The sequence below is a fragment of the Equus caballus genome, chromosome 14 (assembly GCF_041296265.1).
Source record: "Equus caballus isolate H_3958 breed thoroughbred chromosome 14, TB-T2T, whole genome shotgun sequence".
NCBI lineage: Eukaryota > Metazoa > Chordata > Mammalia > Perissodactyla > Equidae > Equus > Equus caballus.
Genome location: NC_091697.1, coordinates 59536892 through 59554187, shown reverse-complemented (window position 1 = coordinate 59554187; position 17296 = coordinate 59536892). Strand labels below are relative to the sequence as shown.

At 40.0% G+C, this 17296-nt stretch overlaps 1 protein-coding gene across 21 annotated transcripts in view; it reads right to left on the bottom strand.

The window, feature by feature from the left end:
* Positions 1-15323, bottom strand: part of RAPGEF6 (Rap guanine nucleotide exchange factor 6) — a 201485-nt gene extending 186162 nt beyond the window's left edge. For 7 of the 21 annotated variants that reach the window (XM_023616911.2, XM_023616912.2, XM_001504463.5 and 4 more), the window contains exon 1: positions 14429-15318. In XM_023616911.2, coding sequence (XP_023472679.1) covers positions 14429-14497 — 69 coding nt within the window. In that variant the 5' untranslated portion in view covers positions 14498-15318. 21 annotated transcript variants of the gene reach the window in all.
* Between the last annotated feature and the right edge of the window lie 1973 nt (positions 15324-17296).

Below are 17296 nucleotides of genomic sequence, written 5' to 3'. Positions count from 1 at the left end.
CTACTTCCCTTTGAACATTAAAAAAAATGCTTATTAAATGTGTAGCACAGAGACTACCATGTGGTAAACAGTTAACAAATATATTGTTTATATATGTTTGGATCATAAAATTACAAGGATTAAATTACATTCAGTAGACTACTAAGCTATTTTAAAGATTTTCAACAATATCTCCAAGTTAACAAGACCATAGATTAAACATAGAATTCCATTCCATTGGTTTTCTTAGCCATGGTGGGGTAAATATATTCTGCAAAATGGCAGTAAAGACCTATAAAACACTTACTACACGTGGAGTCCAGACCTTGGTCTCTAAACACCACTTCCTGCTAAAACAAACCAGGGTTCCTTGGATAAATGGCTGACTTCAGTAGTACTAAAGCAAGGAAAGTACAAGTCTGAAACACCTTTTTGCACCAGAAAGTAAGGTATTACTTAAAGACTAATGGGGTCATGACAAAAGGATATAGGAGTTGACTTTGAAAGGGCTCCCACTAGCTAAATATGGGGTAATCTAATAATCAAAAAAATAATTACAATATTAAAAATTAAAAACTAACCCTTGAATTCGTAATTTTTTTTTAAGAAAAAAAGGAGGAGGAGAGGGGAAGGTGGGGAAAATTCTTCTATACAGAACACCAGGTAACAGATGTAGAAGGAATATACAACTAGAAATTATCACTGTGTAACAGCAAAGTAACAGTTAATTTAGGCAAGGATCATCAATAAATGCCACTAGGTGAAACACTTGGAAAACGAGATAGCCATACATTCTCCAAGTATCACCTCAAGGATCACTTATAATTTACAGCATTGTACCTTTACAACAAAGAGATACAGGTGATCAAATTTAGCATCCCCAATAATGGAAAGAACTAATAAAATCTATCTTCTGATGGGGCAATACAGGAAGGACACAATACCACCTATGTAGTTTCTCAAGAAAATGACTTAAACTGAATCTAATCATGAGAAACCAGATGAATCCAAGTTACGAAACATTCTAGAAGACAAATGGCCAGACTCTTCAAAAAGTCACATTTACGAACGAAAGAAAAAGGCAGGAGGACTGTTGTAGATCAAAGGAGACTAAAGAGACATGACAACCAGATGTCATGTACCTTGACTGGATCCTGGATTGAAAAATAAAACTATAGGAGACACCTTGGTGATAACGGTGAGGGGAGAGTGTCATCGGGTCTGCAACTTACTTTCAATTGGTTTAGCAAAATAAAGTAGATGATAGAGAGAAAGTGATATGCTAGAGAGAATATGGCAAAATATTACTGTGAATGAAGGGTATATAATTAAGGGCACTATTCTTGTAACATTTTAAATTTATTTTAAATTTAGTTTTAAATTTTTCAAAATACAAAGAAGGGGGGTGGAGAACACATGACTATTTCCTTTTTCCATGTGGTAACAGATATTTCTAACTTTACTTAAATTTCAAGTCTTGTTTAATGATCTGCACTTTTTTTTATTATCTTTTCCCATGCATCCCTGATCATCACCATATGTTGATCTTTGTCCATGACACACTGCCCCCAGCAATGTTCTCTGGAAAAGCCTACCTCATTCCATCACTATATTAGAATCTAGTCTTGTCTTGCTATAGATTTGAGTGTACGTGTCTCACAGTAAACTGAAACTTTTTATTTCTAGGCTAAAATATGTTGACAGACTAAATTACTTGAATATTAAATTTTCTTAATAAAAACTAACATTAAAAATTATACTCTGGGGGCTAGCCAGTGGTGTAGTGGTTAATTCTGTATGTTCCACTTGGGCAGTCCAGGGTTCATGGGTTCAGATCCCAGGCACAGACCCATACACCGCTCATCAAGCCATGCTGGGGCAGCGTTGCACATACAAAATAGAGGAAGACTGGCACAGATGTTCTCAGCAATAACCTTCCTTAAGCAAAAAGGGGAAGACTGGCAACAGATGTTACTTCACAGTCAATCTTTCTCACAAGAAAAAAAAATTATACTCTGAAATTTTAGTTTTTAGAGATGAAAGTCTCAAATTATATGCTTAAACATTAGAATTCCAAAAATTAATAACTGAAATGAGAATGCGTCACAAGAGCAAGCATCCAATACTTACAAGTTCAAACTATAGTCTGAAGTTTACTTTTCTCATCCCACTACATATTAAGAAGTCACTCAAGATTTGCTAATCCCAATCCCACATGCACTTTTCAATTCTTATCTTTCTTCACATTCTCTATAGTATTTGACTGCTGACACATTCATCATTCATTCACTCCCACCTCTGATATCTTGTTCCTCCCATCCCTTCTGTAAGGTGGTTTTCTCTGGGTTTTTGTCCTAATGAGAAAACAGCAACGGTTACAAGCCCAGAATGTGAAATCAGAATGCCTAGGGCTGAATCCTAACTTAACTATTTCCCAGAAGTGTGAACTTAGACAAATTAATTTCTCTGTGATTCCATTTTCCAAAATGTAAAATGTGGATAATAACTTCAGAGAGTTTTTGAAAGGATTAAAAGTGTATAAAGGTTTTATAACAGTGATAGGCATCCGATAAAGACCACAGCATACAAGTCTTAACCATTCTTATTGCTATTACCACCTTTCTGCTCCAGCTGCTCCTCAGTCTCCCTCACAGGCTTCACCTTCTTTCCTTTTTCCCTTCAACGTTTATAAAGGTTATATTCCCAGAGCTGTGACATCTATCCTTTCTTTACTGGAGACTCTCCACCATCAGCAATATCCTTCACATCCATAGCTTCAATTACCATATACAGGCTAATGACGTCCATATTTGTATTGCATTTCCCAGAGCTCTTTAGTAAACTTACAACCCACACTTCCTACTACACACTGAACACTTTCACCTTGGTGACCCATTAGCATCTCGAGTTCAATACATCCAAAGCTAAACTCATTATCCATACACCCCTACCTGTATCTTGCTCCCCAGGTTCCCTGATTTAGGTGACAGTACTTACCTTCAATGGCTCCAGCCAGGAATCTGTCAATTCTACTTCCTAAACATCTCTGTTTACCATCCCAACTGGAGCAGTTTAGGGATTCACTATTTCTCACTAGATAACAGAAAACAGCCTTCTTGCCTCTACTCCGGCCTGTGATCCATTTGTCATAGTGCTGTCAGAGCTATCTTTCTAAAAAGCAAATACAAACTCCTCAATAAGGAGAACACGGTCTTCCACAATCTGAATCCTAACCACGCCTCCAGCCTCATCTATTCTACTATTAATTCTTGTCCCGATGTTCCAGCTGCCCAGGCAACTTGGATGTTTGTGCCAAGCGCATCTTGTGGCCTTGGCAAATGCTGTTCCCTTTTCAGGAAACACATATCGTCCCTTCTTCATCTAACTTTCACATATTCTTATCTATACTCAAGACAGGGTTCCCTTTTTTAAAACAACTTGAATGGTACCTGCCTACCCTTTACTCCTCTCTCCCAACTGTCCTACAAACTCCTGAGCACCTGATATTTACAACTATCAAAGTGCTTAACCAGCCAGTATTTTAACTGTCTGTGTATTTGCCTATCTCCTCTCCTAACGAAAGAACTTTAATCTTTCATTCCTGGCATTTAAAAACAGTGCTTTTTAGAATCATTTAAGCCTCAGAATCATTTAAGGAGCTCATAAATAATCCGAACTCCACTCAGCACGTGTGACACTCATAAACTCTTTACTAAACAATTTACTATGATGAAGCCTTCTCATATCAGTTGAATGCTTTTAAGAAGCCAAACTAGGTTACCATCCTCTGAAAACAAAAGTCTAAGTTACAGAACAGAATGGTATAAGAAATCACATATCAAGTTCACCAGTTTTCATTCTATATAAAATCTGAGAATTATAAATGTCCATTAATCTGACACAGACACCCTAGGGTACTTCACATAGCACAGGCAAGATTAAACAAGACACTTATTTAGGAAAATATTAAGCATCTATGTAAACGTCAGTACAGAAACAAAAGTTCAAAGCTTAAAATATAGCCTAAAGTTCACTGTTCTGATAAACAGAAAGCAGAGGGGTGCTAGTGGACTGAGGAAGTCACTGATGAATCATGTGACCTTGAGCAAGACATTTTACCTCTGTGGAGTGCAGCTCCTTTATCCTGTATGCAACTCATTTCACTAGCTCTTGACCCCACCAAGTATTTCTGGGAATGCTATATATATGCTCACAAACACGTGCTAGGCAGTGTTGCTACTTCTGCTGAGAACTAACTGTCCTGTCCCATGAGCCCCACTGTCTCTGCCATATGCTAAACCCTGAAGCCTTCCAACTGCCAAAAGTTTCAGTTTATGGCAAAGTGGTAGAGAACATCTAGTAGTGGAGAACATCAAATAGGAGGTGCTTATGCCTCAATAACCTCAAGTTCTTAATAAAATGGCTTGTTTAGTTTTTACTTACAGTCAGACCTAAGTTTACACAGGCTGGTCCAAGGTAAAGGCAAATGATAACCATAATGTTATATAGTTCACAATCACTGTATCTGTTCCAAAGGACAGGACTTTGTCATATAGTCAAACTCATCATGCCTGGCTGCTCCTTCTCTATGCAATTCTCTCACAAACAAAATCTTACGGTGTCTAAACTCCTGGATGCCCAGTTTTTTTCCTCAAGTTGGAAATCTCCAATACATGTAAAATAAGGTGCCTAAAGGCCACATCCAGATCTAACATTCCCTTTCTATCCAGTTGAGCTTTCAAATGAAGGTCAAAGGGCCCCATAAGCATAAATAAATTCTTTTACTTCCCAAGGAGTCCTCTGAATGTGCATCTGCTATAGAAAAGCACAAGAGAATCTTTGTTCTGTCACCCTCAGGGATGTGCACAGTGACTCACTCAAAAACGACTCCAAGTACAATGGTGCTCTTTTGCCAATTCAGAAAAAACCTCTACAAGAGTATATTTAAAGACCATTATTCTAAATTCTGAAACAGATTAATGATTAATTACAAGAATACTAAATTTTACCTTCTTTCAGTTCTACCTCCCTAATTTTTGGTTAAAAAAAATAAGCTACTTTAAAAAAAATCTTACTCTGATTGTAAATAGGCAATTATTTTAGCACCTAGTTGAGTATGAAATTTTTGCCCAGCAAAAGTTTTAAGTCATCTGATTAAAAGCATACAAAAAGTTAAAACTGGCATCTATCTGCATTTCTCTGTGAAGTTTCCTGCAAATGTGTTTTAAAGCCATATAAAAAAGGAGTTACCGTTTCAAGGTATACTAACTTTCCTCTATCTGTGTTGTCTCTAAAGAACTGCCAGGTAAAACACATAGTTTGTTTGTGGTAATTGTACTTTATTCATGTTTTAGTAGGAGAATATTAATAGCAAATTTTGCCATTTTGCCAAACTTCATCAGTCTTTTTATCTCAGTACTTCAAATATTAGACCAATAGAAATCACTATTAGAATGGTAGGGGAACAATATTTTTCACATTCCTTTTCTTTTTAAAGTCATTTACTCTACAAATATTTAGGTACCTACTATATGCCAAGTTTTGCATGATGGAAACTGGTAAATAAGGATACAGCGCAGCCAGAGACAAAAATAATCAAAATCATAACACAGTACAGTAATTACTGTAATGGCAGAGGAAGGTGCAAAGTATCCTGGGAACAAAAAGAAGGAGTGGAAAAGTGAGGAAGGAAAAACACACAATTTTGCAGGTGAGCAATGGAGATGAGATTTCAGTGAGGAGTTTAAATTTGTCAAGCCAGAGGATGACTTAGCAGTCAGAGGAAATAGCGATCTATCACGTACGGCTACCGTTTATTGAGCGTTCGTTATGACAGGCACTTTGCTAAATACATATACTGTCTCATTCAATCCACACAACAATCCCCAAAAGATAGTCAATCTTAAAGAAGTTAGGTAACTTGCCTAGGATGGCTCAAATTCCCAGTGCTGGAGCCCAGATTTGAAGTAGGCGTGTCTAAACACAAAATTCCAGGACCACAAACACTGCACCATACTTTGCCATCCTATGTGGAGCACGGAGACAGGAGAATATGGCACAATGGACAATGCTTCTCACCTCTGTCTATATATCAGAACTACTTAAGAAGCTCTCTATAAATACCAATGCTTCACACTCCATTCCAGAAGGTTCTAATTCAAGAAATGAAGGGTAGACCTGGGCATTAAAAAAAAATACCCCATATTGGGCTGGCCCCGTGGCCGAGTGGTTAAGTTCACGCACTCCGCAGCAGGCGGCCCAGTGTTTCGTTAGTTCGAATCCTGGGCGCGGACATGGCACTGCTCATCAGACCACGCTGAGGCAGCGTCCCACATGCCACAACTAGGAGAACCCACAACGAAGAATACACAACTATGTACCAGGGGGCTTTGGGGAGAAAAAGGAAAAAATAAAATCTTTAAAAAAAAAAAAAAAATACCCCACATCGAGAAATAGATATAGCCTAGGTTGAGAAGTACTGTGTTAGGATACTTATAAGTAGTTAAAATGCATCTGTTTGGGGTGGGGAATGATAAGGCGAGAATACAGGCAGAAGATCATGGTGGACTTTATCTTTCTCCTTCCCATCAGAGCTAAACTCACAAACAGTATACTTGCCGCCTTCGCTTTCTTGAGTCTTATTCTCTCTTCAATCCACTGCAATCAGGCTCTTTACTAATCAGTCCACTGATATCATTCTAACAGAAGAAATCCAAAGAATGTATCAGTCCTAACTTTTCTTGAACTCTCTACAGTATCTGACATTAGTTATTCGGGACTTCTTTCTGAAAAGCCCTCCTGTAACAGCACTCTTCTGTTTTCCTTCTACGTCTCCAACAATTTCTTTTCATTCTCTTTTGCAGTTTTCCTTTCCTTTCCCCATCCCTTTAATATTAGAGCACCCAAAGGGTCTGTCCTCCTATTCTCACACTGCTTTTTCACCCTGGGCAATCCTACCAATCCCATGACTTCGCCTAAGACCCATATGCTGTAGACTCTCATACCAACTCAGACCCAGAGCCTCGTGTGATCTGAAGCTCCACACGCTCACTGAATATCTTTATCTGTGTCTCAAACCTTTTCCAAAACTGAATTTTCTCCCCACTCTAATTCTGCTCCTTAATAACACACTCTTGGGCCAACCCTGCAGCCTAGTGGTTAAGTTCAGGGCATTCCACTTTGGCAGCCTGGGTTCGGTTCCTAGGCACAGACATACACCACTCGTCGGTGGCCACGCTGTGGCAGCATCCCATATATACAAAACAGAAGGCTGGCACAGACGTTAGCTCAGGGAAAATCTTCGTCAGCAAAAAAAATAATAATGCACTCTTATACATAGTTACCCAAATCAGGATCCAGAAATTATCTAAACTTCTGCTTTGTTCCCACACCCAGTCCAAGCCTGTTCCCAACAAGCAAAAGACAGGAGGTTTTGCCAGACTTGACCCGACACTATTGCAGAGGCTTGAGAGGAACATAAGGACAGGGAGTATCTGGGCCCAAACTGCAGTTATCCCATGAGTAGGCCTGGACAGAGTGAGGCAGACAGTCCAAAAGGGTAGACAAAAGGGTGAGTCAGGATATAAAGGATAAGCAGATGAAGAGGAAAGTCCTAAGAGAGGAGGTTCAAAGTGCGGTCCAAAGGTAAAATGCAAAGAAAGAACTAACGTAGCTTCACAGTCCTCTTGGCTGCCACTGTGTGATTCCACTCAAATGAAGCTGAAAAGCAGGCAGAACAAATTTATGCTGAAAAATGTCAGAATAGCGGTTTCCTTTGGGAAAGGGTATTCACTGGGAGGGGCAAAAGGGGAGTTTCTGGAGTGGTAGTAATATTCTATATCATCACTTGGGTAGTAGCTAAATATATTTGTAAATTAAGCTGCCTATATACTTAGGGTATGTGGACTTTACTGCATGTGTATTATAGTCAATTTCAAACTTTAAATAAAAAGTCTGGTGGGAGGCAGACACTCTCGCTCCAGTCAGTGATAATCTTGGCCAGTTCTACCTCCTCACTATCTCACACCCCGCCTACTGCATTTGTTTCCCATAGCCAGACATATCTCTTGGTTTCCCTGTTATCTTGATATAATCATTAATAGTCTTACCTTTCACACAGAAAAGTATCCCGATTTAGACAAAATGTTATATGTTCATCCCAACCTATAAGCCTCCCTGCCTCTAGTGTGGTCCAGCCCTGTCCCCATACATCTTCAACAATGCTTAGAGCAATCTTTGTAAAACTGATCTTATTTCCAGGCTCTGAACCTTCTAATGGTTCTCCTTTACTTATAAGATTGAGTCTAAATCCCTGAAATGATCCAATCCTGCTAGTACATCCAGCTTCAACATTTAACATCCAACACCACGTACCACCCCTTGCAATACCTCATATACTAGCCCAGTGTTTTGCAACCTTTTTTCATTATCACATCCCTCCCAAAGAGCATTTTTAGACAATTTTTCCTAGTTGCCATTGCATCTCGAATTAAGTACTAAGGAATAAGATTTTGTCCGGTAAGGGGTGAGTTTTAGAGGACCACAAACCACAATAATATCTAAGATTTTTTTCACTCCCCCCTAAAAACCAATTTCTGTCCCTTTGAGGATGATATCACCTCCACTGGGAATGCCAGCTCTAGACTTACAGATTGGCTTCTTGTTCTACGAATGTACCTCGTCTGCCACCATTAGTGCCTTTGTTCCTGTTGCTCTCTGCCTGAAATGACCTCTTTTCTGGATATCATCCAGTTATTCATAATGTTTAAGATCCAATTTAATGCTCCTCCAAGAAATCTTTCCTTCCCCGACTTGCAGTCCCAAAGTGCCCTACCCATACCTTTGTCCCTAATAACCTCAACATTTCACTAAAGCTTTCAGGTCTGTCTCCTAACTCATTGAAGAATAGGGACTATGCTCAATTTCTCTCTACAACCTTGGCTTTTAGTATTACGTGTGACATATCATTTGCTAAATGAAGGGATAAATTAATGTTATCATCTGGGTGAGGTCACCACACATCTCAGTTTACCTGAGACAGTCTCTCTTTAACCCATTATTCTGACATAAATATTAACAGCACCTCTTTTAATTCTCAAAAATAATTTGGATGATAACTTATATTGCTAAACTCTCTGGGCAGTGGGAAATAATTAAATTATGAGCAAGAGTAGAACATGATCAGATCCGAGTATTTAAAAGATCGCTCTAGCAGTAATAGGACAATAAATGACTCAAGCAAAAAATTCAAGGATAAAAGAGCCTGAACTAGGGTAGTAGAGCAGGGGAGGAAGAGGCAGAGAGATTCAGGACATAAAATCAACAAGGTTTACCAGCCAGTTGGATATAAAGAGGAAGACAGCAGGGGGAATCAAGAGTAAAAACAAATTTCTAGATTGAGCAACTGGGGCAGTCAGTCACCAACAGAACATTGAGGAGGAGGAATGATGATGGCCTCAACTTAGGACTAGTGATTGAAGGACAATTTAGGGGTTAGATATATAGATCTGAAAAGCACATGAAAGAGGGTAAGATGGACTATATAATACTAGGTGTCAGCCTATAAAAATCAGCTGAAGCCAAGTTGCTGAATGAGACTACCCGGTATGTACAATATCAGCAGTTCTAATGAATACAAAGTATTATCTGTCTTTTTTTTTGGAGGAAGATTAGCCCTGAGCTAACATCTGCTGCCAATCCTACTCTTTTTGCTGAGGAAGCCTGGCCCTAAGCTAACATACGTGCCCATCTTCCGCTACTTTATATGTGGGACGCCTGCCACAGCATGGTTTGACAAGCAGTGCAGAGGTCCACATCCGGGATCCGAACCAGCAAACCCCAGGCCACTGAAGCGGAACATGTGAACTTAACCATTATGCAACCTGGCCAGCCCCAGTACAATCATTTTGACATGAGGACTTTACAAAATTTCAAAATTTTGTTTTGTTTAACATATTTATTGACCATTTAATATATGTCAAGCACGGTATTAAGCACTTAGGGAAATAAATCATGAGAGAGAGAGAAGGAGCTCACTCTGAGGTAAAAAAGAAAGGTTAAAGAGGAAGAACGGTGTCGAATATGGACTGAATTGAGAAACAGCCAAAAATTCAAGGTCTCAATTTTGACTGTGCGTCTTTAATTTTGGTGTAAGGACTCAAAATGAGTATCTCAACAGCTTTTGTTGTCTTAGAGCACTTAGCTTCCCAGAGTATTTAAGTCTAAAAATTTCCATTAAAAAAATCTTTGCAAAGTGGAAAAGAAAATCAGAGAACTAGCTCAGAAAAGACAATGTGCTGTGAAAGCTGGATTTACAAAGTAGGAGAAAAGGTCAGAAAAGTAAAAAATTGTGTTAGAGCACAGTTCTAAATGGCATACTTTATATCACATTTCCACGCTCAGTGTCTGGCTCACTAGGATTATGTTTGAGTTGATAGTTTCACGTAAGGACAACGGATAGTTCAAAATAAAGGAACCACTAACTTTGTCCCAGAAACAAACAGAAGAGTTCTTTACTCATTAATTACATGATGCAAACATCTTATTACAAGACTATTAGACACTGATTTTTATCTATTTGTACAGTTTCTCACAATGCTTTGCACCCAGCAGGTATTCAAAGAAAAATAAGCTGAATGAATGAATTTTATCCCCTTCTATTATACACTTTATTTGCTTGGCTTCCAGGACACCACCTCTCTCTCTCGGTTTTTCTTCTACTACACTGTTTGCTCCTACTCATTCTCCCTTGCCGGCTTCTGCTCCTCTCCTGACCCCGTAGTGATCAAGTGCCCCAGGGCACTGTCTTTGGTCCTCTTCTATTTTCTGTGTACACTCACTACCTTCATAATTGCGTCTAGTCTCATGACTTTAAATAATATCTATAAGCTAATGACTATAAAATTTCTATCTCCAGCCCAGCCTTCTCCCTAGAAATATAAAGTTGTATATAGAACTCCTCAGTCAACGTTTCTAATAGACATTTCAAACCTGACATGTTCAAAACTGAATTTCTGATCTCCCCTCCCTCCTCCCCAAACCTACTCCTCCTGCAGCTTTCTCCATCTCTTTGACGGTAGTTTAAACTCTCTTTGATGGTAATTTCAGTTATTCAGGTCAAAAATCTTGAAATCATGCTTGATTCTTCTCTTTCCCTAAAAGCACATATCTAATCCATTAGCAAATCCTGTTGGCCTAAATCTTCAAAATATTTTCATAATTAACTACTTCTCACCAACTGCCTTACTATCACTTTAGTTAGAGTTACAGCCATCTCTTCTCAGCTTTAATGTGATAACCTCTGATGTGCCTGCTTCTTTCTACCCTTGCTCCCAGTCTATTCGCAACCTAGCAGGCAGCCAGCAGCTTCTTTAAAAAGTCAAGTAAAATAACATCACTCCTCTGCTTCAAAACCTTTTGGTGGCCTCCTCTTTCACTCAAAATAAAAGTCAAAGAATTTACAATGATTTAGAAAAGTTCTACATGATATGCTCCACCCTCACCACCATTATTCACCTCTCTGACTTCATCTCTTACTACTCTTGCCCTTGTTCACTCTTCTCCAGTCACTTAGTTTCTTGCTTGCCATTCCTTGAATGCACCAGACATATGATTACATATCCCGTAAGGGGTTAATACCCAAAATATAGAAAGAACTCATACAACAACAAAAAAACTCGATTAAAAAATGGGCAGAGGATATGAACAGTTTTCCAAAGAAGATATACAGATGGCCAACAGGCACATGAAAAGATGTTCAACGTCACTAATTATTAAGGAAATGCAAATCAAAACCACAATGAGATATCACCTCATGCCCATCAGAATGGTTACTATTATTAAGACAAAGAAATAACAGGCATTGGAGAGGATGCAGAGGATTTAATTTCTCAGAAAAAAGAAAGCCCTCACACACTGCTGGTGGGAATATAAATTAGTGCAGCCACTATGGAAAATAGTACAGAGATTCTTCAAAAAATTAAAAATAGAACTACTATGATACAGCTATTCCACTCCTGGTATCCAAAGAACACGAAAATGCTAAGTTGAAAAGATATGTGCACCTCTATATTCACTGCAGCATTAATCCCAATAGCCAAGCCTTGGAAACAACCTACTGCCCATTGACAGATGAACGGATAAAGATGATGTGGTATGTACATACACATACACATACACATACACACACACACACACACACACACACACACAATGGAATACTACTCAGCCATAAAAAGATGAAATCTTGCCATTTGCAACAACATGGATGCACCTCGAGGGCATTATGTTAAGCAGAGTAAGTCAGAAGGAGAAAGACAATTACAACTTCACTTATGTGGAAGATAAACAGACATATATAGATACAGAGAACAGATCTGTGATTACCAGAGGGGACGGGGGGTGAGGGGAGGGTGAAAGGAGTACAAGGGCAAAGGGGCACACATGTACAGTGACGGATGGCAACTAGACTTTTGGTGGTGAACGTGATGTAGCCTATACAGAAGGTGACAGACGATGTACACCTGAAATTTATGTATTATAAATCAACATGACCTCAAAACCTTTTTTTAAAAAGGTTATCTTTTCAACCAGCACAATACTGACCATCTCATTTAAATGGTAACCCAGCCCCTGACCCTTACTTCCAATCCCTTTATCCTGTCTTTTTTCTTTTTTTTGGTGAGGAATATTGGCCCTGAGTTAACATCTGTTGCCAATCTTCCTCTTTATGCTGCTTGAGGAGGACTCTCCCTGAGCTAACGTCCGTGCCAATCTTCCTCTATTTTGTATGTGGGATACCACCACAGCATGGCTTAATGAACAGTGTGTGGGTCTGCACCTGGGATGGGAACTGCGGGCCGCCAAAGTGGAGTGCTTGAACGTAACCACTAGGCCACCGGGCTGGCCCCCAGGTTATCACTTCTTTAGTCATACTTTGCACCCCCAACAAATTTGACACTTACTCAAAACCACTGCCAATGAATCAAGCAGTTAACACGTTATGCTGCTAGATGTCAGGGCTCTAGTCTGTCCACTGTGGGCAATTGTTCAGCATTTCCTTAAACAATGCTGCTGCTTCAGTAAAACAAGATATAACACAGCACACACTGGCCAACATAACTTTGAGAGCAGTTTAGAAAACTTCCTAAGGCTCAAAACTACACAATTTCAAACTAGGTAACTGTTATCAAAGAGAAGCAGGATTTTCCAATTAAAATGTGAATTTATCATAATTAATACTTAAAAGTAAAACCTACATTATACATTGTAAACTTTGTATGATACTTTCAAATGATATAAAAACCATGGCAGATTCACCTGTTCAAGGTGAACGCTTTCAATTAACTCATAATGACTTCAAGAATCATCACAGGGAAATTAAGACACATGGGATTATAAATGCAGGTCTCAAAAAGAGGACTTTGGAAAGTGGCAGAATTTACCGTGTTTCTATGCAAAGATGAGGATCTACATTAACAAAGTTTGACCCATCATGGCTACAATTATGGCTTAAATAATGTCATGTCACAAAAAGTCAGCCAAAAGTTACTGAGACCTACTATGCATAACACTATAAATCTGGAAAAAACTCGAGTGACTTAGGAAAAATTAACCAGAGCATTTCATTTCATTCACTGCAACTATACAGAAGACAATCCAACAAGTCATTCATACTGTTGTTAGTTTTTGCTTTTTGGTTTAGAAAACATACCACTTATTATAGAAACTTCTCCAAATCAGGGAAAATCTTCCCCCAAATCTGAGCACTCTATAGGGATATGCAAAGTTAACAGGTTTTAGTTATGTACCTGAAAATAGCCTCCCGGTCAAATGAAACCACTTAAGCTGATGCTATTACTGCTAACCCAATATAGCAAGTTTTGGATCCAAGCACAAAATACCGTAAAATTTCCCTGACAGTCTGAAAAAGTACCTCCAGAAGTGATCTTTAAATATGCATCATCCTCCACCAGAATTCATCTGACTGGATGCAAAGTTTTAAACTAACTTTCAAAATTTTATCTTTTAAGCAATAGTACAGTATTTCAGGAACCTTTATACAGAAGTAATTTCTTAATAACATGGCTATTACAGTTCACTTAAATTTCTACCTAGTTTTTCATAGTCTATCTACCTATGGACAATCTCACTCCGAGACTCACATTTTACTCTGAGAAAATACGATTTAGTAATAGTGCCTTCTTATCAAAAACACTAAGAAGTCATCGACAAGGACGGGTGTGCGAGAAAGGCGGCATCACGAGGAGGAAAGGCGGTCGTCACCCCGCTGGAGAGAAGGGCCCGGGTCAGGACTAGGGGACGCAGAGAACAGATACCCTGGCAGCAGGTGCGAGCCCCTAGCAAGGGGACAGTTGCCGCAGGTTTCGGACCAACAGGGGGGTGCTGTCCGTTGGACACCAGGACGAGCGCCGGGGTCGGCTGGCCTTACCTCGGGGGTCCGTTCGGGCGGCTTCTTCTTAAGCGCCTGCCTAGTGCCGGGGTCCACGGGCGAGTTCATGGCCGCGGCCCCGGTCCCCGGGCTCCCCAGCCTGCCTTTAGCAGCCCACGCGACGGCCCATTCACCCTAACGCGGGGGTCTGCACCGCCCCCGACCCCGGAGGAACGGAACTCCAAACGGCCGCAGGGTCCGCGCTTGAGCAAACAAGCCTTCACAACGCCCGCCCAGGGCCTCAGCCCACGCGCGACTGGCCAGAGAGACGCCCGCGCGGGGGAGGCGGGAGGACGAGTGCGCATGCGCAGCACGCGCGAGCACGCAAACTAGCGCCCTAGGGCGTGACTCCGCGGTGACGTAAGAAGCGGGGCGGTGCAGTTAGGCCTCTTCCAACCCGTCTTCGTGAGATTTAAAGACATATCGCGAGACCTCGCCTAAGCCCGTCACGGGATCCGCCGCGGAGTTGCGGTTTCGGCCGCTCCAGCTTCCGTCGAAGGGGCCGGAAACGCGCTCTGAAGGCCTGAGCAAAAATAGCGTGTTGGGTTAGAACCGTGGGGGACGGCGTTCTGGGAAGAAAGTTCTGTTTTTGCCCAAATCCGGAAGCTCAGGGCGTGGCCAAGTCCGCGGCCGAGCTCCTGCTCTGCAACTCTGACGCCGGTGTCTTGTAGAACCTGCTGAAATCGAAGCCGCCATTCGGCAAATAAGGAAGTTCGTGCACTCTTTCCTAAGTTTTTTCTAATAAAACCAATCTCTTGTGGAAGAGGCCCACCGAGAAGTACTTCCCATGTCCAAGACAGACGTCCAGAGATCAGAGCAGAGCAATCAAAGCTTCGCGGCCTGTGCCTGCGGCCAGCTCCACGTTACTGCTGCTTTGCGAAGCCGGGTCTGGACTGCGTTCACATAAGCGACGCCCAGCGCAGCCCTTCCTCCACCCAGCCCCTTCAGGCAGCGGGGCTTAGGGTTGCCTGGACTCAAGAGTGACCGCTTCCGTGCTACATTTTACATACTAGTCTGTTTCCCAACAGACCAAATAAAGTCAAATTCCATTTATTTATTGGTCCCTTCTTTAAAAAAAACAGACCACTCTTGGGGGCAGCCAGACAGCTGCAGAGGCTGTTTTCACAAGATCACTGACAGAACTCCAGAATTACTCATTCTAGACAGTCCTTTCACTCGTATCTCAGTGCACAAATGGGCCGCACTAGACACACAATGCCTTACTTTGGAGCCACCATAGGCATGTCCTTTCCACTGAATTTTAAGCTCCCTGAAGGCAGTGTACCACATCTAGGTACATCTTAGGATTTCTCAAAGCAATTAGCATAGGTCACTGATGATTCAAAGTCATGTATGATTATGACGTTATTCACAGTAATTTTTTAATGACGTAAGATTAAAATTATATTTTAGAGTAACAAAAGAGAAAGAAGAGATCAACATTTACCGTTTCTGGGACCTGGTAGTGATGGCTGATGTTAATCGTTTTGTTTTCCGTTGGCCGTTGGGCTTGCCCAAACTTGAAGTTTGCAACATAACATTGGCACATTTCTTTTTTGAGTATAGGACAAAAACCTTACCAGGGAGGTTATGGCTCAGCCACTCTAGAAAGAAAGTGATTGAGAGATTACAAAGAATTGCATGATTCACTTTTGTCATTTTGTGTGTGTATAAACATATTCTCTGAAAGGTCTGCCTAAGATCACAAAGGTTATCCCTTCCGTTCTTTAAGGATCAGTTTCCAGAGCTATATCAATATATTGAAAGAGGGAAAAGGAATTAAAGCATGATGACCATGAGCTTGAACTTTAGGGGCAAACACCTGAATTTGTGTCTTTATAGGCCATGTCTAGTTAAATGACTTGGAGAAGTTATTTAATATTGCTGAACTTCAGTTTCCTTATCTGTAAAATAGGAGTAGTAAAGTACCTATTGCTCTGAGATTCTCTTAGCATTACATGAGATAATTCAGGTAAAGCACTTAAGGATGTTGCCTGCACAATGCAAGCACTCTTTCTTATTTTTATTACTTTACCTCTGGGAAGTGATTTTTCAAAAGCAAAAATTCAAGCTTGAAGAATTGGATAGGTTTTTTTTTTAATGCCAAAATTTTTTCATCAGTAACTATTCAGAAACATTTAAGTATTCAGGAAGATGTGGAGCAACAGGAACTCTCACAAACTGCTGGTTAAGTGTAAATTGGGAAACCATTTTGAAAAAAAGTATCTGGTAAAGCTGAAACTTAACATACCGTTGTCTCAGCAAGTCCAGTTCTTGATATACGTCCTAAAGAATACCCAAGTACACCAGAAAAGATGAACAAAAATGTTCAGTGTTCATATTAGCCAAAAAGTGGAAATAACCCAAATGTCCATCAATAATAGAATGGTTAAATTATGTTCATTCAGTGGAATACCAGCTACAGAGCACATGGATGAATCTCCAAGATAATGTTGAGAGAAAAAAGGCAAAATACAAAATATGGAGTATAATTAAAGTTCACACACAAGCAAAATTAAAGTATATCACTTAGGGATGCATAAATAGAGGTAAAACTATAAACATAAGACAAGGAAATGATGTTCACAAAAGTCAGGTTGGTAGTTACAAAAACGAGAAGGGAGAGGATTATGATCACAATAGGGCACATGGAGAAGGGGAGCTTCTAGGTTGCTGAAAATGATTTATTTCTTGACCTAAGTGACAGGTACATTACTGAATATTTATTTACTTTTCTGTATATAATATTAAACAAGGAAAAATGAATTAAGTATAAAAAATAACTATTAGGCTTCATCATAAGACAACAATAGTTAAAACAGTATGTTAATAGCCACGGTAACTATACATATCTAAATTTAAGCACAT